This window comes from Giraffa tippelskirchi, chromosome 11, assembly GCF_054371585.1.
Source record: "Giraffa tippelskirchi isolate mGirTip1 chromosome 11, T2T-mGirTip1v1.2.pri, whole genome shotgun sequence".
NCBI lineage: Eukaryota > Metazoa > Chordata > Mammalia > Artiodactyla > Giraffidae > Giraffa > Giraffa tippelskirchi.
The window spans coordinates 17,173,498-17,198,590 of NC_137285.1; the positions used below are offsets into that span (position 1 = coordinate 17,173,498).

Here is a 25,093-nt window from a genome sequence, read left to right on the forward strand (position 1 = left end):
TTTCTTCTTCACCTTTAGTTCTGGTTCAAGGTATCTCTAGAAAAAAGACAAGACTGAGAGATGTTCTCTGTGGTGGCTAGAGGTCTGCTTCAGAAGGAGGAAGGCTGGCCAGAGTTGGGCAGCACCGAAGGTCCACGTCCTCAGCCTGATGTTGATTCTGTAAGCTTCCTTTTTAATATCTCTGGAACCCAGATAAGTCAGAGGTTGTCCTGATTCAGGCATCTGTGTTTTACCAGTAGGGGGCAGGAGACACACAGTTTTAATAAAGGAATCCAGAGGTCTTAAAGGATGCAGCAATGTACAAAATAAACCCTAAGCATTTGTTAAGGGTCTTGGTTTTGTGGGAGGAGGATAAACTGGAAAACTACCTATTTTCCAGAGATTTAGTCATAATAGAGCCTTTAAATACTGCAGTTAACTAATCAAGATTCCAAAATCTTTGTTTTAATTCACATGTAGCTATTTGTACATTATAGCAAAATTTGCATTCTTCAAGAATAAGTTACTTATACAGTACATAAACAATACATAAAAATTTGCCAAATAGACCTTCTGCCTATAATAATACAAGATGAATCCATTCTCTGTGTTGTCATTACAATGTGCTGTTTATTCCAGCTAAACACTGGGTGTCAAATGTGTCCTTGTTAAGAGGCAGTGGATAATAAACTATCAAGTTCCTCTAGCTTGTGGGAAATGTTAGCACTCACATGATATTTGTGATAACAGACTTAGCCCTGAATAACAGCATGAAGGAATCTCAGGCAACCCTTAGGGAAGAGTTCAAGGCCTTGATTTTAGGTTAAGAAACTGTTATGTAAAAATAGTGTTCTCTGGCTTAAGATTTTAATGATTGCTATTCCTTTTTCCTACACGGTCCAGAAATGATCAAAGGCAGAAGATTTATGCCAGATAAAGCCATATGGATTGCTGGTCTAAAATTCAAGGCAGGTTAGTTGACTTAATTCTTTGGTGTTGGTGACTGTTAGTTTGTAAAAGTTCATTAAAGTCAGGTAAAGGAAGTGATGGTGCTGGGAGCAGTCAGGCCATCCTTGTCATCTGTCATTAGAGATAACCAGAGGGCTGGTGATACTCAGTGTCCGTTTGGCACTCAGAGCCTGGCTCTCAGCAGAGGCTGCCGGCTTGGCCTCTTGCTGGCAGCAGTGGTCACATTGGGGCTGGAAGGAGGGTGGTGGAATGCGCTCTGACTGCTGTGGGCTGGCTGCAGCTATCAGGGTTGCTGCCTCACTGCCTGTGAGGGCATCACGCCCTGGGCCCCACTGCTCCCCCTTCCTCCAGTTCAACCTGCTCTAGCAGAAAGAAAAGGCATTGGCTTAGTGTCACTTCTTCCTAGGCCACGAGGGGCCTTTTTGTTGGAATGTATTTGAACCGTCCAGGTAACTCAGACACATTTAGTCAAGAAATGTTTTTCTTGAACATTTTACACTGAAGCTGTCTGGAAGTGGGTGACTGTGTCACAGATTCTGAGCTTGTACTTTGCAGCGAATCAGTCAGAGCTGCGAGCTTGCTGGGCCTGGCTAGCCTCTTGGCACTACCTGAGAGTTGTATGTTGAGAGGCTGTTAAGAAGTGAGTGCCCCAGGCTTGCAGATGTCTTATCTCTACGTTTACCCTCCTGGTCTGCGCTTTGCTTAGCATTCATTACTCAGTAATGCTTGATGTGTAGAAAATGTGGCCCTTAGAAATGAACCACAACTGTAGATCAGGGTTGGATATGCTTTACCATCTGTGAAACCACCCAGGAGTGTTAGTTTTATATAAATTTTTTGAGGGACCATAGTTCCCTAACAAGGGATTGAACCCATGCGCCCAGCAGTGGAAGTCTGGAGTCCTAACCACTGGACTGCCAGGAGTGTTGGTTTTAAAAGTAGTGAAGCGAGGTGGCTGCTTACCTCCCTGCCCCTCCTAAAGTCTGACCTCTGACCTCCTGGAGTACAGAGAATGGCTGGAACAGACACACCCCTCACCCCAGATAAGGCAGGCAGTAGTTAGTCTAGGCCAGGGTTTACTTTTAGCCTTTGATTGATATATCTGTAAATGTTAAGCTATGCTAATAAAATACCCAGTTTCCTAGAAGCCACTTGGGTGAGCCTGGCAGCTATACTGAATGGCTCTGCTGGCACCAGAAGCAGCTGACGACTCTGCTGGGTCACTGCCTCCCTTGTTTCTGAGCCTCTGCATGAAAGTTGTGGGAGGAGCTAGCCCCCTATGAATTGTGTCACTTGTGAAAGGCAAGTACAGATGGGGATTCGACTGCAGGACCTCTGGGGATGGTGGAGGTTATGGGTGCCTGTGTATCCATGCACACATAGCCTCCATCAGATGAAGCAGTGGTCACTGCTGGAACAGAACACTGATTGTGGGCTATTAAAGGAGTTTCTCATTAGCTGTGGCACCAGATTCCTAGCTTCCATTTTGGCTCAAGAATGAGCCTAAAACCTTGTGGAATAATTTAATAAGCCTTTAGATGCTTGGAGGCTCTGAGCCAGCCCTGTTGGTGAAAGATTTACTAGAAAGGGCCCAGCAGCCCTTTTTTTCCTTGCCCCTCCCTCACCCCTCAGTTTAACTCACCATAAAGCTACTGTAAACCAGAATTCAGTTTTTTATTCATAAGGCACCAGGGTGGAACTGTTCCTGGCCACCCTCCTCTTTTAGTAATTGCTTGGAATTTCCTTGAAAGAGTGACACACTCCTCTACGTTTAGGAAGGACAGTATCCTCAGCAACAGGTGACTGTCCTGAGAATGTAACAGACAAAGAAGCCAGGCTTACTGGCTTGAACCAGGAACTGGTCAAGTAGGTTTGCATAGCTGTCTCTAAAAATTGCATGCATGTTAGTTCAAACAGTGCAATGAAATAAGCAATGGTTTAATTTTGAAACCTGAATTCTTTGAAAAATTAATCTGAGGTAAAAATGTTTAAAATCATTTTTGACCTTTAGCTTGTCCATCTGCCAGAACTTTGTCCTAAAGCTGAGAGTCGAAGCAGGATAGGTGTGGTCACCTGTGGCTTGGGTACAGCAGACCTACCACATGGACTGAAGCTACAGTGGGAAAAACCACAGGAGAATCCAGGGCTTGTTAGTGTTTTGGGCTTCCTAATGGGCCCCACTCCCCAAGTAGAAAGTCTGTCAGCTGGGACAGTGTCAGTGAAAAAGAGAACAAGTTTCCACTGCCAACTCCGGCCTTCCCCCCACCCCGGCCGCCTCTCAAGAGTGATGGGACCTAGGGCAGGAGCTAGTGATATCCGCGAACAAGAACTATGTCTGTAAACAACAAGGAGAAAGCCAGGTAAGAATGGAACTTATAGGAGGCCCTTTAACAGGCCTAATAGAAGGGTCACGTCCAAACTGGAATGAACAGTTAACAGTGTCCCTTGAATCTCTCTCTGGAAGGAAGGAAAGAAAGTTTACATTCACAAGTTCACATCTCTGCTTGCTTGTGCTCCTCCGGGCAGCGTGAGGCCCATCAGAGAGGCGTGTACTGATTGTCTATGGCCCGTAGGCGGCTCCGGGAGGAGGAGTCCATTTCATAGTCCGAGTCCCGGGCTCGACTGGCGGGCTCGGGCTCTAGGTGCCGCAGGCTGTTGGCCAGTTCCTCGGGCGAAGGCACCAGGTGGAAGATCTGCTCTGGGGGAGAGGATCGGCCTGGGAGACCCTCTGGGCCAAGCCCCCGTGGACAGCCAGAAGCGCTAAGGTGGGGAAGGCCCAGCTCTGAATCCCAGCGAGAGAGGGAGAAAGGGAACAGAACAGTGTTGGAGGAACCTGGGGGACAAGTGACCGAGAGAGAGACCACACTGTCAGTCTTATCAGGGCGGAGGCAGGTGCTGGAAGGACACAACAGGAGGTCTCGGTCCCCACCCCCTTTATCGAGGGGCATCAGGGTCACACCTGGTGGCTGGGAGACGACAACCACGTAGCTGGACAGCCGGACATCACAGGCAGCCCCGCACTCGAGGGGGATGGGCGAGCGCTGGAAGTGGTGGAGCATGTCCACGACCGAGGGGAAGTGGAGGTGCTGCACTCGGCACTGGCCCCGCTCAGTCAGTGACAGGCGCAGATGCTACAGGAAAGGAAGAAAGGGAGGCTCAGGCCCTGGCCCCTTGGGGCCTTTAACTTGGCCGGGGTGCAGCCCCACCTGCCTTGCCCCATACCTTGGCTATGCCCTGGAAGTTGAACGTGAGCACATACTCCCCACGCCGCGTTTCGCTCTGCCGTACCAGGAACACTCCGTGAGCATCAGGACCTTGCAGCTGGACCAGCTGAGCTGCCTTCACCCGGGAGATGGGGCCGTGGAACCAGGGGTAGCAGGACAGGAAGTGATCTGTTTTCTGGCAGGCTGGATCCAGCAGCACCCCAGGAGAAGCACCTGGTAAAGAAGGAGATGATGGGTGATGGTGACCCTCTGTGGGCGCCTTATGCCCTGGGCTGGGTTCTGATGTACTGGAGGACAGAGGCCCTGACCCCTCACCTTGGTTCAAGGAATCGGTGCTTCCCCTTGGAGAGTTAGCCATGCTGGGTTCTGTGGCTGAGGGAATGTGCGGCTCTGGGTCTGTGGTCTCAAGTCTGTGGGAGAAGATGGGGGTTAAAACAGACTGGGTAGCTCAGGAGTAGCAGGAAAAGCTGTGTCAAGATGGAGCCCTTGGGTCTCACCCTTGGCCTGTGCATGCCCGGAGCTCGGCCATCCACGAATTCAGCTGCTGTTCATCTCCCACCTCAAAGATGATGTCTGTCCGGTCCTTTACCTGGCAGGAAGGAAGGGTCAGCTGTGTGTAATTCCTGAGGTCTGTGTCTGTTCCCCACATGTATGGAAAGCTGCCACTCACCTTTAGCACAAAGGTGTACAGGTTGTCAGGCATCTCAAGACGTGTGCATCGCCGGATCTCCTGGATACTGGAGCAGGCTGCTTGTAGCTTGGACTTTGAACTCTAGGAGACCAATGCAGACATTCAGGGCCTGTCCCTGATGGCCCTTCACTCAGCCAGGCCTCTGCTCTTTTCTGCAGTTTTCCCAGGGGCCTAGCTTGCTCAGTGGGCACCCTGATGCTGGAGTAGGTTCTAGCATTCTTCCCAGCAGAAGCCTGCAGGGGATCCTCTGCCTGTAACCACAGCACTGTCTCCCCCACCCAGACACAGACACTGAGGTCCCCAGCACCCAACGGGGCCTGAGGGCCGGTCTCTGCTTCACCTGACCTGTGGACATTCCAGCTCTGACCCATTTGCTGGCTGACAACTGTTTCTCTTCCCACTGGTGGAGCAAAACCCCCCAACCCATTCCTCTGGCCAGTCACAATCACTGCTGATCCCCTCATCACAGCAAACCCAGAGAGGGAAGGTGAGGGTCTCCCAACCCAAGTTCCCTCTATGGTGCTGGCTGACCATGCCGGGGGCCCACGCCTTTCACATTGCCTTTAGCTCCTCTCCTCCCCTCCACTGGCTCCCCACCAGGATGGACCTCTCCCAGCCCAACAGCAGCCCAGGAAGCAGATATTACCACATCTTAAAAAGAAGAAACTCAAATCTTGGAGATACTCATTTGCCTGAGGAAGCAGAGATAAGGTTGTGAACCCCCATTCAAAGCATACACCTGACTATTCTGTTCTGCCTCCAGGTCTCAGGACGAGGAGGCGCGGGTGAGGCGGCATGATGGGAGTTGGCAGAGTAGCTTAGCTATCGGCTCTTGGGGATCTTTTGCCAATGTGCCCAAAGGAACACAGCTTGGCATGGCTGGCCCTAGTTACAGCCAACCAGAAAACTGCAAGCCCCAGAAGTCTCCCGTGACATTCAACACACATGGGGTTCAGAGTGGATGGGAGATGACCCCCTACTCTTTAGTCATCAAAAGGGTCCTGACTGAACCTGGCTGACCCTACAGATGTCTGTTCCCAGGGCCCAGGAGCTTTCATCACTTTCTCAGAAGGGAGAGCACCCCTCCACTTCCTCCTGTGATAAAATGGCTAAGATTGTTTCCCTAGAGTCATGACATGATCAGTAGTGGCTTTCAGCAGAGGCCTGGGGAAGATAAGATGTGGGGAAGGGGGAGCCGAGACCCAACTGTGCCCTCCTCCCTTCAGCAGCTGTTTTAAGAAGAGACAGTGAGATGCACCTGAAAATACCACAACCCCCACCAAACCAGGGCTTCCCTGGTGGCTCAGGTGGTAGAGAACCCAGTTGCCATTGCAGGAGATGCAAGAGACCTCGGGTTTGAACTCTGGGTTGGGAAGATCCCCTGGAGAAGGAAATGGCAACCTGCTCCAGTATTCTTGCCTGGGAAATGGACAGAGGAGCCTAATGGGCTACATACAGTCCATGAGGTCGCAAAGAGTTGGACACAACTAGTTATGCACACGTGCACACACCATCAAGCCAGCGCTGGGTGAGGAGGAGGAAACGAGGCAGGAACAAAGGTGAGTTATAGGCACAGCGGCTTTGGCAGTTCCAGCATCTGCCTAGAAGGGTATGTCTTGGACAGGGGCTGGTTTTTGGAAAGGTGGTGCCAGAGTCCATCCCAAAGCCATACATTCAACTGAGCTTCAGGCACATAAGGTGCCAGGGTTCTGGCAGAAGGATGGTGAGTACAAGACTGGGCAGCCTGTTAGGAAGAGCTTTTCCTAGTCCAGGCCCACACCCAGCAGGTCTTGGAGCTGCCAGTCCTGCCCTAGTGGTTGGACACAGCAGTCTGGGGAGGACAACTGTGGGAACACACTCTGAAAAGCTGCACAACTAGTAAATCCCACCCTAAGTGACCACCAGCCAGGGCATCGTCACCCTTTCAGTTCCTCTTGTATGTCCCCTACCACCCAGCAGCCGCATGGACACTGGACATGCCAGAGCACAGGGAAGCAGGGCCCCCATTCCCCCAGTGGTGCTCTCAGTCAGCCAGCCTCTCCATGTCTATTTCCTGGCTACAGAATGGGTTAGTACAGAGGGCTCCTTCCTGCTCCTGCATGTGTGGTTGGCCCTGCCTGGCTCTGGATCTGCAGGATCACCGGGAGAATGTAGACCAGGCCAAGAAGGGAATGGGCCTTGTCTCCTTTTCAGTTCCGCCCCGGGCCCTGCCCCCAGCATGAGTGCCAAGATTAACTGGCAGAGCCATGGGTTTCACTCTGAATGCGGGGCCCTCAGTGCCAGCTCCACCCCCAGCAGCTGAGCAACTGCTGACCAGACAGGCAGTGGTGAAGAGAGGATTCCCCCTCCTCAGCCATGGCCAACCCTGGCTGCACAGGCGATGGTGAAGCTTGGCCCAGTTCCCCTCCGCCTGCTGGCTGAGCCCGACATGCACTCTTTGGTCCCTTTTCAGCGGCCCCGAGTCATACAACTCGAGAGGCTGAGCCAGGGGCTGAACCCAGCTCACCTGGTGTCTGCCTACCTGCCGTGCGGCCTGGTGGGGTTGGGGGAGGCCAGGGGCTCCGCCCAGATTGGAGGAGCAATTTCTCCCGTGGCAGGAGTGGGGTAGGGGGCATTTGGGTCTCAAATCTGTCTGGAGGGAATGAGAGCCGTGACTGGAACCAGATCTGGTCTCTCTGGAGGCCTTACTTTCCCCTCAGCCTGCTGCCACTCCCTGCTCTCGGGTGTACCCGCCTGCACCCTGCCGTGCCCCATCCTCGTTCACACCCAAAGGACCCCAGCAGAGACAAAGTACACACAGGATCACCCAGCTTCTGCTCTAGAAGGGGACAGATACCCAATGGGTGGGTACATGGGTGGGGAGGCAATGAGCCTCCTAGGCGCCGAGAGGGCCTGAGCCAAGGCCCTGAGGTAGGGAGGCACACAGGCACACAAGCCATGCGGGAGTCCCCATAGGGCTGAAGTAGGCAGTTGATTCTGAGGTGGGGCTGTAGAGGTGGGCAGCTGCCTGTGTGGGTCTGGCACTCTACGTTAAATACTTGGGCAGAAGCTAGCCAGCCAGTTGGGCCAGACCCAGCTCTTAACCCATCTCTTCCATGGGAAACGGGGGGCGGGGGTGGAGACGACATCCAATTCACACCCAAACAGTAAAGAGCCTGGCACGGAGGGTGTGGGCAGGCCGTACCCTCACAGTGGCCTTATTCCACCCACTCTAGGGGTCTTTATTCTTCCAGGGAAAGCCTTCAGGAGAGACCCACCCCAGCCTCTTAGCAGTCTTCTCTCTCCCAGGGCTTTAGGACCCTCACTCCTCACGGTAAGGAGCAACTGTGGGACAGGAGGTAGGACGCACTATACAGCTGACGGCCAAGCTTCAAGCCCCATTCCTCTGCCACAGCATGCAGCACCCTCCAGGTAGCAGCCCCATGGCCTGGGGCCAAGATGAGACAAGCCCCACCTCCACCGCCTACATCTGTGATCTTGGGCATGGCAGTGACTGCAGCCTCACTGTCCTCTTTGGTAATATGTGGACAGTAAGCAAGATCCTGCTGACCTCCAGGCAGAGGACAGTGGGTCTTTGCTGGGGGCCTGAAAACAAAGGCTCGGAGTTAATTCTAGATACATTCAGAAAACTAAGATCATGGCATGGCATCTGGTCCCATCACTTCATGGCAAATAGATGGGGAAACAGTGGCTGACTTTATTTTTCTGGGCTCCAAAATCACTGCAGATGGTAATTGCAGCCATGAAATTAAAAGACGCTTACTCCTTGGAAGGAAAGTTATGACCAACCTAGACAGCATATTAAAAAGCAGAGATGTTACTTTGCCAACAAAGGTCCATCTAGTCAAGCCTATGGTTTTTCCAGTGGTCAGGTATGGATGTGAGAGCTGGACTATAAAGAAAGCTGAGTGCCGCAGAATTGATGCTTTTGAACGGTGGTGTTGGAGAAGACTCTTGAGAGTCCCTTGGACTGCAAGGAGATCCAACCAGGAAATCAGTCCTGAATATTCACTGGAAGGACGGATGCTGAAGCTGAAACTCCAATACTTTGGCCACCTGATGCGAAGAACTGAGTCATTTGAAAAGACCCTGATGCTGGGAAGGATTGAAGGCAGGAGGAGAAGGGGATGACAGAGGGTGAGATGATTGGATGGCATCACCAACTCAGTGGACATCAGTTTGAGTAAACTCTGGGAGTTGGTGATGGACAGGGAGGCCTGGCATGCTGCAGTCCATGGTGTCGCAAAGAGTCGGACACAACTGAGCGACTGAACTGAAGTCATGGATAACTGAGTTCCCCCTCCTCAGGCAAGAGCCCAGAATGAATGCTGCTTGGAACGATGGATGAACAAATGGATGAAACATCATTCTGAGAAAGGCTTAATCACGTCTTATTGTATCCAAACAGCCTTAAAAAAAAAAACCAGCAACTGTCCTGTCTTGTTCGGGTTCCAGGGATACCCAAAATGGGAATGCAGACAACCACTAGAACACAGACCCGAGTTTCACTTGCCACAGATGTGTATCTGAGCTTCCTAGCAGCCAGTGCAAAGAGGCATTCTCCAAGAAAAGGCAGCCACTTACGCATGGAGAATCCCATGCGCAGCAGCCATTAAAGGCTCTGAGAAGAGCTGGAGCAGAGAAACCTGAACCCATGTGTTCCCCACCCAGTGGCCACCAAGTGTCCTGCTCAGAAACCTCTGTGGGGTCTGCACAACTACTGCAAGCAACCTCCTCATCCTGGGGTTTTGGAATTAGACATTCCTGGCCTTTAGTCCAAACTCTGCCTCACCCTCCATGGACAAGTGACTTGCCTCTCCTGGCCTCAGTCTCCACTTCTGTAAAGTGGGCTAACGGTGCCCCTCTACCCTCCAAGAAAATGCGACAGTACCATGTGTGTGGGCGCTGCGGAGGGGAGGGGGAAGAATATGGAAAGGTCCCAGGGGATGTCGCAGGGTGGGGATGAGCACAGGGCCTTGGGAAGTCAGTCTTAGGAATACCTGGTCTGCTCAGAAGCAAACCGCTCTGAGGAAGCTTTCAGCTTTCATGGCTGTCCACACACTGTGAGCCCAAGGCAGCCTCCCTGCTCCCTTCCCATCTCGTGCCTTCCACAGGGCACAGTCACCGGCTTTAAACGTTTGTTGAGCGCCCTCCAGAGTGGAGAAGGGGGAAGAAAAAGACACTGGAGGCCAAGGGTATGGCAGGAGCCAACAGCCAGGGACCAGTAAGTACAGCCAAATCCACAAGATGGTGGGGGAGTTGGCTGTGGCGACAAACAGTACTAATAGGCCCCCTCACTCCACCCTTTAATGAGCACCTGCTGTGTGCCAGGCACTGGGGCCTGGTCTGTCCATCTAGGACAGTTTTAAACTGTTGAATTCACAAGTCTGCACCATTTCCAGAAACTGCAAATATTACAAAAAAAGAGCATTGTCTTGAGAAATGGAGGTGCTAGGACCAAGGAAGTAGGAAGGCCACCACTCCAGTGTGGAGGCAACCCTGACATAATCTCCCGTGATCCTCTGAGAGCATCCTGCTCTGAGCCACCTGTCTTGTTGAAGGAACATGGTTGGCGCCTCCCCTGACGCCCACCCCCCCCCCCCAGGAGCCCACACATGGCTGGTATTTTATTCCCCACTTCACAAATGAGCAGCCAAGGCCAAGAGAGCCTCCTACATTACAGCCAGTGGGCCTGGATCCTTTGGAGGTCAGCCTGGGATCCGCGTTTACCCTGGGCGCATCTGAAACACAGCATCTGTGGGGGAAGGCTGGGCAAGGGGCTGCACCCCCTCCCCAGGCACAAGAGATGTGGAGGGCAGCAGTGCTGGACCCTGGGGGCAAGGGCTCAAGAACCAGCTGGCCTGGATTCCAGTCCCAAGCAGCTCGTAAGGGGATGGGGGAGAGGGCTCTGGATTGCAGTCATAAGCAGCTCCTGGGAGCAAAGCAGGGGTGCTCACAGGGAGCCCCACTAAAGTGAGGCATCAAAAAAAGGTGACATCTTGAACCCCCTGAGAGATGAGCGGCATGAAAACTGAGTTGCTGTCCAACAGTCCTGTCAGCACTCCTCCCGGACACATCCCAAATCCAGCGACTTCTCATCCCCTTCCTCTGCTCAAAACTCTTGTGCGGGCTTCCTTGGTGGTCAGTGGCTAACATTCTGCACTCCCAATGCAGAGGGCCCAGGTTCGATCCCTGGTCTAGGAACTAGGTCCCACATGGCTGCAACCAAGTATTTCACATGCTGCAAGTGAAGACCATTGAACACCCCATGTGCTGTTACTAGGACTGGGCACTGACTGCATAAATAGAGAAAAATTTTAAAAAGGGACTTTCCTTTTTTAATCCTAGCTCCAGTGGCTAGGATTACCGTGCTTCCAATGCAGGGGGCCTGGGTTTGATTCCTGGTCAGGGAACTAGATCCCATATGCTGCAACTAAGACCTGGTCAGTTAAATATATTAAAAAAAAAAAACAACCTGTGGGCCCCACCTTGCTGGTCCTCACCATGGCCCATGCGATACTGCCAGACCTTGTTCCTGTTACCTCCTTAACCTCACCTACCCTCCCTTTTTCTCACCCTGTTCAGCCACAGTGGCCTCCACTCGGCCTTCAATGTACCAAGCACGCTCCCACCTCAGGGCCTTTGCACCTGCTGTTCTCTCCATCTGAAAAGCAGTTCACCTGCATCTTTACATATCTGGCTCTTCTTGGACGCAGGTCTCAGCTCAAGGATTGCTGCCTCGGGAAGGCCTCTGACCACTGTATCCAGACACACAGTCACCATTCCAGAACCCCCTTCACCTCCTCCACTGCATTGTCCACCTGTTAAATGTGCTCTGGGGAACCTGGTCTTGTCACATCCCCAGGATTTAGCACAGGGCTGGGAGGTTGTAGATACTCGACTTTAGTCCTCAACAAATATTCACCACAGGCCCCTTGTCTGCCGAGTATCATGCGTGTTGGAATCAGTAGGCACAGGATACGGCCCCCAACGCAGACCCCCATCCTCTCGAGGACTCTAGGTGAGTGACAGGGACTCAGCAAGGCTAGGACAGAGGACACGAGTTGGGCCTCCAGGGCCTCGAGGCCAGCTCAGGGAGAGCACTGGCTGAGAGCAAGGCCCTGGACACCTCACGGAACACGGGTCAAGCCAACGATAAAGGTGGAACAGGAGCCCTGACAGGCAAAATTTAGTTGTCCCCAGCCATAGAGAGGAGCCGAGTGGAGCTGACCCTCGTCTATGTAGTCCCCGAGCCCACAGCACCGCTGCCATCCCCCTCACACACTGCCAGGCCTAATCCAAACCACTGGTCTCAGCAGAGAAAACCTCTCCTCCTCCAGGGAGCCTTCTCTGGTCCCCACGTTGTGGTCAGTGCAACTCCTGTGCCTCTCCCGCAGCACGGGGCTTATCAGGCCAGGCCATAATTTCCTGATGGTGCCGCTGCCCCCACCATCTGACTGGGAGTTCCTCTGGGGGTGGGGACAGGGCACCAAGCCTTGTTCCCAGCTGGGGCCCAGCACCAGGTCCAGCCTGGAGGAGGTCCAGAGAGAGAGTCTGTCAGATCAGTAGGTGAGGGTAGATGCCTGGGGCCCCAGCCCTCAGATGTCTGGGAAGCAGAGACAGATGTGGGGGTGTGGTGAGTTATCTCACCCCCTTGTTCCCCTGCTCCCTTGGGGGCAAACTGAAGGCAATAAGCTGAACAAATGTTTAGCTGAACTACAGGGCGCAGGTCACTTCCTTCCTCTGCCCCCAACCAGGGGGACACAGACACACACACACCCTTTGAATGCTTGCTTCAGCCACTTTTTCTCCATGTGACCCTGAACAAATCACTTCACTTCTCTGTGCTTTTGTTCCCTCATCTGTAAAATGGAGGTGGTGATGGGGCGCATGCCCAGAGCTTCTGTACGTGCAACGTGTCAGTTGCCTGGAGTACACAGGAGTCTCCCAGGTCTCCTCTGTGGTCTGGCCCTGTTGTCTCAAGCTTCCGTCTCCCTACACAGGAGCAGGAAAGGGATGGGAGATGCATCTATAAAAGCCACAAAGATCAAGTCGGCTTCCCCTTTCTGGCAAGTGAGAGTCCACCAGAGAGAGCTTCTCCTGAGGCGGCATTGACATAGGGAGATGTCCCCCCAATATGACAACCCTGCCCAGAGTCCCCATCATTTCGCCTCCCTCCCCTGGGCAGGTGGCACCCCCAGATCACACGCTTGTGACCAAGCATGACTGTGGGGGCCTGTGCCCCCCTACTTCTGGACCTGGAGAGGCCCCAAGAAGGCCCTGTAGGAGGGGTAACTAGCTAGAGATGTTAAGAATGACATGGGCTGGGGGCTTCTCTAAAGCCCCACGTGCAGTGAGCTCCCCTGCAAGCCTGTAAGGTCCCCTCCACATGTCAGAAATGCAGACTCACAGTGACACAGACATAAAGCCTCCTCAGAGAGGTGGAGACCACCCCACACACAGAATCACAGTGACAGGGACATAAAGCCCCTCTCAGATGCTGGAGCAACTTGCTTCCCAGAGACAGAGATTCCATAGAGAGAGACAGCCGCCTCCCCCCATGCACAGAACCAGTCTGGGATCCCCCTGACAGCCATCCAAACCCTGAGATGCGGCTGTCCAGCTTCATACCAAGTGGCCAAGTGTGGAGATGAGCATGCACTTGTACTCTTAGGCTAGCCATGGGGAACCACCCAGGATTGGCGGTGAGGGAGTGGCCTGTGGCTGTAGAGGGACCATTCCTGGAAGTCACCCTCCCCACACCCCCTCATAGGCATGGATGCACTAGCGAACCAAGGTGCTTATGGACCTATGGGCATCTCACCAGCTGACCTCGCCTGCCTCCCCCTCAGGGTGACAGCGGTCCAGACCCCATGACCTGGCCTGGGGAGGCCTGTCCTGGGATGAGGCCTTGCAGAGGTGGGAATGGAGGGGCCAGCACCACACTATCACAAGCTGGACTGTGTGCTGCACCTTTCCTTTGCACAGGGCGCCACTCTTGGCCAAAACTTCCAGCAGAGTAGGACCAAACACTTTCTAGAATGTGGAGCTGCTCAGTGGCTAGCCTGCATCAGCTCCCCTCTGTCAGTTTCCTGCTGGAGGACAGAGCAGGGTCTCTGGGAGTACCGAGCCAGCACCTAGACCTGGGCCCCGTCAGAAGCCCCCTGCACCCCGCCCCTTGCCGGCTGCAAACCAGCTGCCACCAGCCCACGCCTTGAGCGACCACTTCCTGCTCTGAGCATCCCACCAGGATTCCTCCCTGCCCCATGTGACTGCGGAGCCACAAGAGCCCTACACCCTGTCCCCATCCACCACAAGAGCCCTACACCCTGTCCCCATCCACCTTCACGCCAACAGTGCCTTCCTCACGGAGTGCCCCTCTGGCCGCCTCAAGGCCAGGACACCCAGGCCTGCAACACCGGGCTGTGTCAGCCCCCAGACAAAAGGGGAAGCCATGGCTCCCAGAGGCCCCATCACCCACCCAGTCCCCAAGCAGGAGGGTCCCGCCTGGCGTGGAACCAGGCACTGCCCCAGGTCTTCTCACTGCATGGGCGGGTGTGCTCTGTGTTCTTGGGGGGAAAGCAGAGGGGACCCGGAGCTGGCTGGCCCCCCCAGGGCCTTTTGTGCTGTGCCCAACTCCCAGCCCCGCGGTGGAGCCAGCCAGGTGGGGGAAGCCCCTTGCCCCAGCATCACAGCCCTCAGCTGCACCTTGGGGCCCCTGTCAGCTCTACGCGAGCGTGGAAAAAGATGCGGTTAAGCAACAACAAATAACCTCTGTCACTGGTCTCTGATGGGGGCGTGCACCGGAGGGAGGGGGGCTCGTCACCACCAAGAGCCCCAAAAGCCCCAGACGGTGGCTACCGCCTGCCTTCGAAGAATGATGATTCAGAAGAAGAGGTGAAAGCGAGGACCTCGAGCTCAAGGGGGCTGCAGGGCTGCCGGGGAGGCTCAGAGTCAGCTGAGCAGGGCCTCAGGCCAGGCTGATGGGGAACCAGGGCACCAGCCAGCAGCCCCAGATTCAGCGGGGCCCACTGAGGCCGCAGTCTCCACCCTTCCAAGCTCAGTCTGCCAGGAGTTCTTGTCATTATCCTCAGCCCCTGTTCAGTGATATGCCTTGACACACAGCATCTCACCGACACAAAAGAACAACAGGAAATCGCACCAGCCACAAAGAATAAAAGCCAGTTGGATTAAATAATTAAATGTGAGAGACAAAACTGGAATAGAAGAACCTGAGTAATTATCTGATCCCAGGCCTCTCTAAGCAGAAAAAGCAAAGAACAAAATCATGAAGGAAAAAAATCAACCATATGTCACCACCCAGACTTAAAAACTCCATAGGCTGAGAAACTCAGAACCAGTTGAAAAGTCAAATAGCAAACAAAATACTTGCAATGTGTGACAGAGCACCAGGGTCCATGTAGAGAGCTCCTGCAGGTTAGCAGGGAAGAGGCAAGCAGTGCAAGAGAGGCGCACACAGAGTTAATGGCCTGTAAGTCACAGAAAATGTCTACGGCCAAGAAACATAAGAGACGGTCAAATCCATAGGGACAGAAAGCAGGATTAATGGCTGCTAAGGGCTGGGGACCAATGCTAACAGGTACTGGGTTTCTGAGTGAGGTGATGAAACAAGGTGATGCAGTGTTCTGGAATTAGACAGTGATGATGACTGCATACACAGTGAATATGCTAGAAACAACGAATTGCACTTTAACATGGTGAATTTTATGTCATGTGAAGTATATCTCAAAGTTATTTAAAAAGAGAAATGGTCCATTCCATTCATAATCAGGACAAGATAACCACTTCACCTGGAAGTTGGCAAACGTTTTAAAAATAATACCCAATGTAAGCACCACTACTTGAAGATATTTAGATGAGTATAGCTTTTCTAGAAGGCTCTTTGGAAAGGATGTATCAGAAGCATTAGAAATAGCTCGTGAGCACATGAAAAGATGCTCAACTTCATTAGCCATCAGGGAAATGTAAACAAAACCATTCAACTATTCAACACCATTGTAGGATGGCTACAATCAAAAACAGCTATAGTAAAAAGTGTTGGTGAGGATGTGAAGAAATTAGAACCTTCATACATTACTGGTGGGAATATAAAATGGTGCAGTACTCTGGAAAACAGTTTAGCAGCTCCTCAAAATGTTTAAAGGGAGTTACATTTGATCCAACAATTCTACTCCTAGGTACATACCCAGGGAAAAAAAGAAATACATCCACACGAAAACTTACTCACAAATGTCTATAGCAGCACTTTTCATAATCACCCAAAAGTGAAAGCAATCTAATGTCCATCCACTGAGAAATGGGTATACAAAATATCATCTAGTCATACAATGGAAAATTATTTGGCAATAAAAAGGAACAAAATACTGACACGAGCTCCAACATGGACAGACCTTGAACACATGATGCTGAGTGAAAGAAGACAGTCATGAAAGACCACACACTGTCTGGTTCCACGTACATGAAGAGAACAGACTAAGCCAACCTAGAGGGACAGAAAGGACCCGAGTGGCTGCCTGGGGCTGGGGTGGGGGAGGAATGAGGAGTGACTGCTATGGCTACAAGGCCTCGTTTCGAGATGAGTGGTGGTGAGATGAGAAAGTGGTCTGTAAACCATGGAGACAGTTGTACAACCCTGTAAATATACAAAAGCCACTGTACCTTTTTAAATGGGTTAATTTTATAATCTGTAAACTATATCTCAACAAAGCTTTAAGAGAAAACATATGAGAAGCGCTCACAAAGCCTTCCAGCCAGCACTTCCCCTCTAGGAATGTAGCCTAAGGAAGTAATCAGAGATGGGCAGCAAGACTGATGTACAAGACATTTATCATGAGGGTATCTACTTGAGCAAAAAAATTAGAAATGGTTGAAACAGGAGTCGGGATAATCACAGATAAATATATCATGGCCTGTGTAAATGAAATATTGTGCAGCCATTATTTTAAGACATTCTTAGAAATTTCTTAAAACATAAAAATGTTCGAGACATGTTAAGTGAAAAAAAAAAGGTAACAAAAAAGCAGAATGAGTGTGTCAGTCCCACGAGGGCTTTGGGTTTTGTCCAAAAGTTTCTGCCTGTTTCCAGCGTGCTGGGCACATGGAAGGGGCTCCCTCGATAACTACTGAATGAAGAATTAGTGAATGCTGATGGAACTGCAATTTGGGGGAAAAGTTCGAGAAAGAAATACAAGAGATGACAGAGACATTGACTGGGATGGAAATGCTCATTCTCTCTGAGTAGTAGGATTGTGGGTGGGTTTTCAGTGACTGTTCTATCATTTCTGCCCTGAGCTTTGCTAATTGAAAAAACAAAACCAGAAACACCAGGAACTCGAACATGGGGGCCCTCAGAAAGGTAGACAGTTTCCTAGATTACATGGAGATCTGAAAAGAGACACGGTCTGTCCTCCTGTTCCAGACGGTTCCCTGGAGAGAGGTTTTCTCTGCTGCACTGTGGACTTCAGACTGGGCTGCAGTCAGGAGTCACGTCCGGCCCGGGAAGGAGGGGGGGACAGACACAGGGAGGGAGGACCCGGAGGCCAGGTCTCACCATGCTGGCCCCCGGCCCTATCCGCTGTCATCCACTGGTTCCAGAGACTGAGCAGTCAGTGGGGTCCGCGGCCTGAGGACAACGGTGGCCTCCACCCCAGCTCAGAGGGGAGAGAGAAAAAGGGGTGTGGGCCCCAGAAAGGAAGCTGAGGCGGCCCCTCCTGCCTTGGGGAAGGAAGCTACCCCACCCCCACCCCCAGTGAGGGCCAGCGCTCAGAATGCAGAGATCTCTGCTGTGCATTTTGGTTTCCTTTTCCATTCACAAAGAAGTGGGTGGGGGATTTCCAACAGGCCCAACTGGCTGTCCGCGCTGTCCGCTTTGCCCAGTTTGGGCCACTGGGGAGTGGCGGCCAGGTGGTGGCCCATCCCGGGGAGGGCCTCTGGGGACCCAGCTCGGGGGTCTGTGACTTCCCATGCAGGAAGCCCCTTCCGCTGCCCCTCAAGCAGGAAACACCTCACACCTTGTGCCAGGCCCTCCCGGAGCCAGGTTTTGACTCAATCACCCAGCGAGCGCAGGACTGACATCCCATTCTCCAGAATGGGAAACCGAGGCCGAAACAGGCCAGGTTTTCAGCCCAAAGCCACAAAGCAAGGACGCAAGAGCCACGACCTGAACCCAAACCTGTCCATGTGCCCTGCCCCCTGGCCACCAAGTCCACAGCACCGACTCCACAGTTCTGTGTCTCCACACACGGTCCCCCAACAAAGGAAAACCGAAGAGCAACTTCCAAGAATGTGGCGACAGCCACAGGCCTGAGGAGAAGGGGGATGAGGGGGTGATAAATGACTGTCGTTTGCCGCCCTCCCCCGATGGATTCAGGGGCACTTTCCAGTCTCGGGATTCACAGAATTTGAGCTGAAAGGAAGCACACTGATACCATCTGCCCGTGGTTTCGGCGTGGTTGGGGGTTTCTTCTATACGGCAAAGTACTTTTCAAAAAACGATGTTACACAAAACCCCAATAAGGGGCAGACGGGGCGGCTATGTGTGTGGTTGGGGGCCCCACGGGAGCCCTGCCCACCACCACCCCTTCCTTCCTTCCCCCATCAGCCCTGGAAGGCCCGGATCAAGCCCCTTGGTTGCCCGTTTCACAGCTCAGAGAGGCCCAGGGAATCACCTGGTCACATAGCAGCCCCGGCAGAGCGAGGAGAGAAACCCCATCTCACCCCAGGAGCCTTTGAAACCTGGTCCTCCTGGGAAGGTGGGATTGGGGATGCACTGGCCTTCTACACACCTGTCTCCCCGGGGATCATCAGGGCTCTGTCTGGGCCCACGAGGGTCTGCTGGGCTGCAGTGGGTGGTCTCTGTGCCTGTTTGGGGGTCGACACAAGCCCCTGACCTTGGCAGGCCCACAGCAGACTGCATTCCTGCTCTTCCACTTGCCAGCTGTGTGGCCTTGGGCAAGTCTCTCTACCTCTCTGTGCCTGTTTCCTCTTATGAGACAGTGTCCTCTCTGTCCCCGCCTTCCAGGGTTTGTGGTGATTGCATGGGATGAGTAGAATGCAGTGCCTACCATGCTGAAAATGACTAGTAACAAGTAGCAGCTGCAGCAGCTAAGCCTGGCTGTGACCCCCCGCGCGGAGCCGGCTCTCGCCGCTGCCATGCAGACGGCGGTTGGTTCAGCATTGCCCCACTGTGGGTGCCGCCACTCAGCTCTTTGTACTTGAGGAAAATGAGGCACAGAGAGGGCCAAGTGCCCTTCCCGAGGCCATGCAGTACAGAAGGGCAGGGGTGGGACTCGGGCCCAGGTCTGTTTGGAGAGGAGGCTGCCCCTCCCGCCCGCATGGCCGCTTCCTGCCCAGCCCTCCTCTTCCTCCTCGCACTCCTGCCTCCGAGAGGAAACCACCGGCCCCCAGCGGACATCCCTCTCTTTCTGCTTCCTCTTTCCCACACTTGGGCACGGGCTCTGGGCTCGGCCCCCAGGGTCCAGCAGTGGCTCATTCTGCATCTCGGGGCCTCAGTTTCCCCACCTGGGAGGCAGGCACAGCAGAGTCAGGGGAGGTTGAGGGCTAGTTGGGCACTGCCCTCACCCCCAGGCTGCACTCAGACTCTCAGCGCCTTCATCGTCCAGGCTGCCCGCCAGGAGCACCAACTGCTCCCAGCCAGGTCCCCCGCCCACCCAGTCAGCACCCACAATATCCACAGCCCACGACATGTATGGGTGCCAGGACCACCCCCATTTTACAGACGAGGAAATTGAGGCCCTGTCACTTGCTCAAGGACAGCTCAGAAGAAGCAGAGGAGGAACGCTGAACCACGCTGCCCGACGGCCCCCGGCCACTCTAAAGACCAGTCGGTCCAGCTACTGCCAACTGACCCACTTCCTCTTGGGGCTACAAGGGCTGGCAGTACAGGAGGGAGCTCAGGGCTGTGGGCCGAGTCCCCTAGGATCCCCTACCTCCTTCCTCGACTGCTTCTCTGAGCTGAGCAGCAGAGGCCAAGGGCAGGGCACGCTGTGCGAGAGGGACCCAGGGCAGTCTGGGCCTCAGTGTGCCCAGCTGTAAATTGGTGGCACTGGACAAGATGGCCATGGGAAGCCTCTTCAGGTCTGAGAACTCAAAACAGACACCCCCTCAACCCCTACCCACCCAGGTAGGGCTTCTGGCTAAACACCACCAGCTCTGCCACCCATGGTAACAGCAGTAAATCCTCTAGAGACTCACTGGGCACCAGGTGCAGCCCGAATGCCCAATTCCCCATCCCATCTCCGATGCTCTGAGCTGTGCGACTGTGGACAAGTCACCTCCCCTCTCCTGAACTCAATTTCCCCATCTGTGATATGGGGGTAATCGCCGCAGCCCCCTCACAGGGCTGCTGTGAGGGGGAAATGAAGCCCAGACAGTTAAATGCTTAGTATATAACAAGTGCCAAACAGATGCTGCCTAAAAGGACGTTTTTCAACAGCACCTACTATTAACAGAAGTCCATCAGTACCCCCACAGTACAGATGAGAGAAACTTAGGCTCAGCCCTCAGACCTGGCAAAGCTGGCCAGACTCTGAGACCCCGTCAGCCAAACCAGGCTTGGACGTGTGGGGAAACAGACTGGAAACAGCAAAGGGCTGGCCCTCAGGCCATGGCCTGTCCAGATGCGCTCCACTGAAAATGGACCCCAGCTCCTGGGAGAGCCCTGCCCCCCAGGCTAGCCAACCCCAACCCCTGTAATTGCTCCCTGACCTTGGGACTCACCCCTCACCCCAGTCAGGCTCTCCCTCCGCAGGGGCCAGGCTGGGGTGCACTCCAAGTGAGCCTGGCCCAGCACTGTCAAATCCACCAATTCGTATGAGAAATCAGAAGTTGGGCTCTTACAGGAAACATCTCCATTTTACGGTTTGTAAATACTGGCAACCAATCCATCTTTCTTGTTTGTAACTGCCGAGCAGGATGGCACATTGCAGGCCTGGCCTGGCCAAGAGCTGGTGCTCTGTGCCTCATGGCTGGAAGGAGGCCGTTCAACAGTGTGGCTGGGGGCTCAGGAGTGATCAGGGTTCGGATCTCCTTAGCAGCATGATCCTGAGTTTCTTTGCCTCTCCCAGCCTCAGTTTTCCCATCTGTCGAATGGGCTGATAAGCTTGACCTCATGGGAAGGACTTGAGGGTCAAGTGTTTTGCGCAATGCCCGGCGAGTAGTAATGTTTACTTAAGGAAACATACTGCTTCCCCAGCATCCCCCAGCCTGAGCTCAGAGATGCCTAAGGGGAGGGAGGTGCCACAGGACAAAAGGGTCTTCTAGGAGAAGAATCATGCCACATTCTCCCAGACACCGGAAGACCACAGGCAGCCCCAGAGGGTTTCTCTAGCCCGTTCCCACTGCTGAGCGAGTGTGGAACCCGCCTCTGAGAGCCCTAAATCCTTCACATGCTCCCACAGCTCTCAGTGTGAAACCTAAAATCCTCACTGTGCTCCCTCAGGCCCCACCCAACCCAGCCCCATCACCTTTCCAGCCTCACCCCTCCTTCTGCCCTCTCCTCCAGCCCCTGGCCACCCGGTTGTTCCTCAGAGGCTCCCAGTTCATGCCCACCGGAGGGCCTTCCCACTTGCTGTTTCCTCAGCATGGGACTCCTTCACCCAATCTTCCAGGATCAGCACCTTCGCTCATCCCAGATGTCACTTCCTGCCAAGGGGCCTCTGATGACCACCCCCCAGGGACAATCCCCAGCCTCCCCCGAGGGCCAGCGCACAGAAGGAAGGGTTGTCCACCTGCAGCGATGCCGCTGAAACTAGACTTTGGACTTTGGGAATGAACTACGCGTGTCTCCTCCCACTCCCTCTGAACGTCTGCTGCAGCAGCCTGTGGCCTCTGCTTCCACACCGCCTTTAACGGCCAGCTCCCTCCCACCACACCCCTCGTGGTGATCCTTGAGCCCTGGCTGCTGCTAGTACGGCCACTTTACAGACAACTAGACTGAGGCTGTGAGTGGAGAATTGACCAGCCCAGGGTCAGGTGCACTGGTCAGAGACAGAGCTCTGACCCAACTCCAGGGGAGGCAGACCCATGAACTGCCAACCACCCGGCCTCAGACTTCCGGGAGCAGGGGGCGGGCATGCCCCGAGTGATGTCCCTGGGAGGTGCCCTCTCTCAGTTCTCATCCTCCAGCCTCTTCCACCTGAGCACCCTCCAAGTGACAGAGCTCAGGTGTGAATCCAGAGCTCAAGCCTTTGCTGTCACACCCTCCTTTGCCTTTCTTGACTCTTGTTAAGCTGCACCCCCGGCATGTGAGATCTTAGTTCACCTGCCAGAGATGGAAGCCGCGCCCCCTGCGCTGGAACCACAGAGTCTTAACCATTGGACCAGCAGGGAAGTCACTGCCTTTGTTTAAAGTTGCTCCCATAAGGGGTAGGGTGGGGGCGGGAGTGGAGAGAGGCTCAAGAGGGAGCTGATATATGTATAATTATGGCTGATTTGTGTTGTATGGCAGAGAGTGAATGTGCACAGTAAATCTGACAGAATGTGGTCTGCTGGAGAAGGGAATGGCAAACCACTTCAGTATTCTTGCCTTGAGAACCCCATGAACAGTATGAAAAGGCAAAATGATAGGATACTGAAAGAGGAACTCCCCAGGTCGGTAGGTACCCAATATGCTACTGGAGATCAGTGGAGAAATAACTCAAGAAAGAATGAAGGGATGGAGCCAAAGCAAAAACAATACCCAGTTGTGAATGTGACTGGTGATAGAAGCAAGGTCTGATGCTATAAAGAGCAATATTGCATAGGAACCTGGAATGTTAGGTCCATAAATCAAGGCAAATTCTAAGTGGTCAAACAGGAGATGGCAAGAGTGAACATCAACATTCTAGGAATCAGTGAACTAAAATGGACTGGAATGGGTGAATTTAACTCACATGACCATTATGTCTACTACTGTGGGCAGGAATCCCTTAGAAGAAATGGAGTAGCCATCATGGTCAACAAAAGAGTGTGAAATGCAGTACTTGGATGCAATCTCAAAAACGACAGAATGATCTCTGTTCATTTCCAAGGCAAACCATTCAATACCATGGTAATCCAAGTCTATGCCCTGACCAGTAACGCTGAAGAAGCTGAAGTTGAACGGTTCTATGAAGACCTACAAGTTCTTTTAGAACTAACACCCGAAAAAGATGTCCTTTTCATTATAGGGGACTGGAATGCAAAAATAGGAAGTCAAGAAACACCTGGAGTAACAGGCAAATTTGGCCTTGGAGTATAGAAAGAAGCAGGGCAAAGGCTAATAGAGTTTTTCCAAGAGAACACACTGGTCATAGCAAACACCCTCTTCCAACAACACAAGGGAAGACTACACATGGACATAATCAGATGGTCAACACCGAAATCAGATTGATTATATTCTTTGCAGCCAAAGATGGAGAAGCTCTATACAGTCAGCAAAAACAAGACTAGGAGCAGACTGTGGCTCAGATCATGAACTACTTATTGCCAAATTAAATTGAATAAAGTAGGGAAAACCACTAGACCATTCAAGTATGACCTAAATCAAATCCCTTATGATTATACAGTGGAAGTGAGAAATAGATTCAAGGGACTAGATCTGATAGACGGAGAGCCTGAAGAACTATGGATGGAAGTTTGTGACATTGTACAGGAGACAGGGATCAAGACCATCCCCAAGAAAAAGAAATGCAAAAAAGCAAAATGGCTGTCTGAGGAGGCCTTACAAATAGCTGGGAAAAGAAGAGAAGTGAAAAGCAAAGAAGAAAAGGAAAGATATTCCCATCTGAATGCAGAATTCCAAAGAATAGCAAGGAGAGATAAGAAAGCCTTCCTCAGAGATCAGTGCAAAGAAATAGAGGAAAACAAAAGAATGGGAAAGACTAGAGATCTCTTCAAGAAAATTAGAGATACCAAGGGAACATTTCATGCAAAGATGGGCTCGATAAAGGACAGAAATGGTAGGTACCTAACGGAAGCAGAAGATATTAAGAAGAGGTGGCAAGAAAACACAGAACTATACAAAAAAGATCTTCACGACCCAGATAATCACGATGCTGTGATCACTCACCTAGAGCCAGACATCCTGGAATGTGAAGTCAAGTGGGCCTTAGAAAGCATCACTACGAACAAAGCTATTGGAGGTGATGGAATTCCAGTTGAGCTATTTCAAATCCTGAAAGATGACGCTGTGAAAGTGCTGCACTCAATACGCCAGCAAATTTGGAAAACTAAGCAGGGCCACAGGACTGGAAAAGGTCAGTTTTCATTCCAATTCCAAAGAAAGGCAATGCCAAAGAATGCTCAAACTACCGCACAATTGCACTCATCTCACACGCTAGTAAAGTAATGCTCAAAATTCTCCAAGCCAGGTTTCAGCAATACGTGAACTGTGAACTTCCAGATGTTCAAGCTGGTTTTAGAAAAGGCAGAGGAACCAGAGATCAAGTTGCCAACATCCGCTGGATCATCGAAAAAGCAAGAGATTTCCAGAAAAACATCTATTTCTGCTTTATTGACTATGCCAAAGCCTTTGACTGTGTGGATCACAATAAACTGTGGCAAATTCTTCAAGAGATGGGAATACCAGACCACCTGACCTGCCTCTTGAGAAATCTGTATGCAGGTCAGGAAGCAACAGTTAGAATTGGACATGGAACAACAGACTGGTTCCAAATAGCAAAAGGAGTACATCAAGGCTGTATATTGTCACCCTGCTTATTTAACTTATATGCAGAGTACACATCATGAGAAACGTTGGGCTGATTAAAGCACAAGCTGGAATCAAGATTGCTGGGAGAAATATCAATAACCTCAGATATGCAGATGACACCACCCTTAGGGCAGAACGTGAAGAGGAACTAAAAAGCCTCTTGATGAAAGTGAGAGAGGAGAGTGAAAAAGTTGGCTTAAAGCTCAACATTCAGAAAACTAACATCATGGCATCTGGTCCCATCACTTCATGGGAAATACATGGGGAAACAGTGGAAACAGTGGCTGACTTTATTTTTTGGGGGCTCCAAAATCACTGCAGATTGTGATTGCAGCCATGAAATTAAAAGACGCTTATTCCTTGGAAGGAAAGTTATGACCAACCTAGACAGCATATTAAAAAGCAGAGACATTACTTTGTCAACAAAGGTCCGTCTAGTCAAGGCTATGGTTTTTCCAGTAGTCATGTATGGATGTGAGAGTTGGGCTGTGAAGAAAGCTGAGCGCCGAAGAATTGATG

The 25,093-nt window shown here is 52.3% G+C and overlaps 1 protein-coding gene and 1 long non-coding RNA gene across 8 annotated transcripts in view; one reads left to right on the plus strand and one right to left on the minus strand.

The window, feature by feature from the left end:
• Positions 1-25,093, minus strand: part of SH2B3 (SH2B adaptor protein 3) — a 77,350-nt gene that overhangs the window by 36,545 nt on the left and 15,712 nt on the right. Inside the window, exons 3-9 of one of the 7 annotated variants that reach the window (XR_014068493.1) lie at positions 4,843-4,944; positions 4,670-4,761; positions 4,488-4,582; positions 4,171-4,385; positions 3,908-4,079; positions 2,954-3,061; positions 2,606-2,756 (exon numbers count right to left, since the gene is read on the minus strand). Coding sequence is in view for 6 of the 7 variants with exons in the window: in XM_081539920.1 (XP_081396046.1) it covers positions 3,486-4,079; positions 4,171-4,385; positions 4,488-4,582; positions 4,670-4,761; positions 4,843-4,944 (1,098 nt within the window). In the remaining variant the exon portion in view is untranslated. Of the gene's footprint in view, positions 1-424; positions 4,080-4,170; positions 4,386-4,487; positions 4,583-4,669; positions 4,762-4,842; positions 4,945-25,093 lie in introns of those variants that run through there. The other 6 variants (XM_081539924.1, XM_081539925.1, XM_081539923.1 and 3 more) reach the window with 6 other exon arrangements.
• On the plus strand, positions 19-11,187 carry LOC145525899 (uncharacterized). The gene is made up of 3 exons (XR_014068494.1): positions 19-159; positions 883-951; positions 9,319-11,187. It is a non-coding gene; the product is annotated as an uncharacterized LOC145525899 (long non-coding RNA).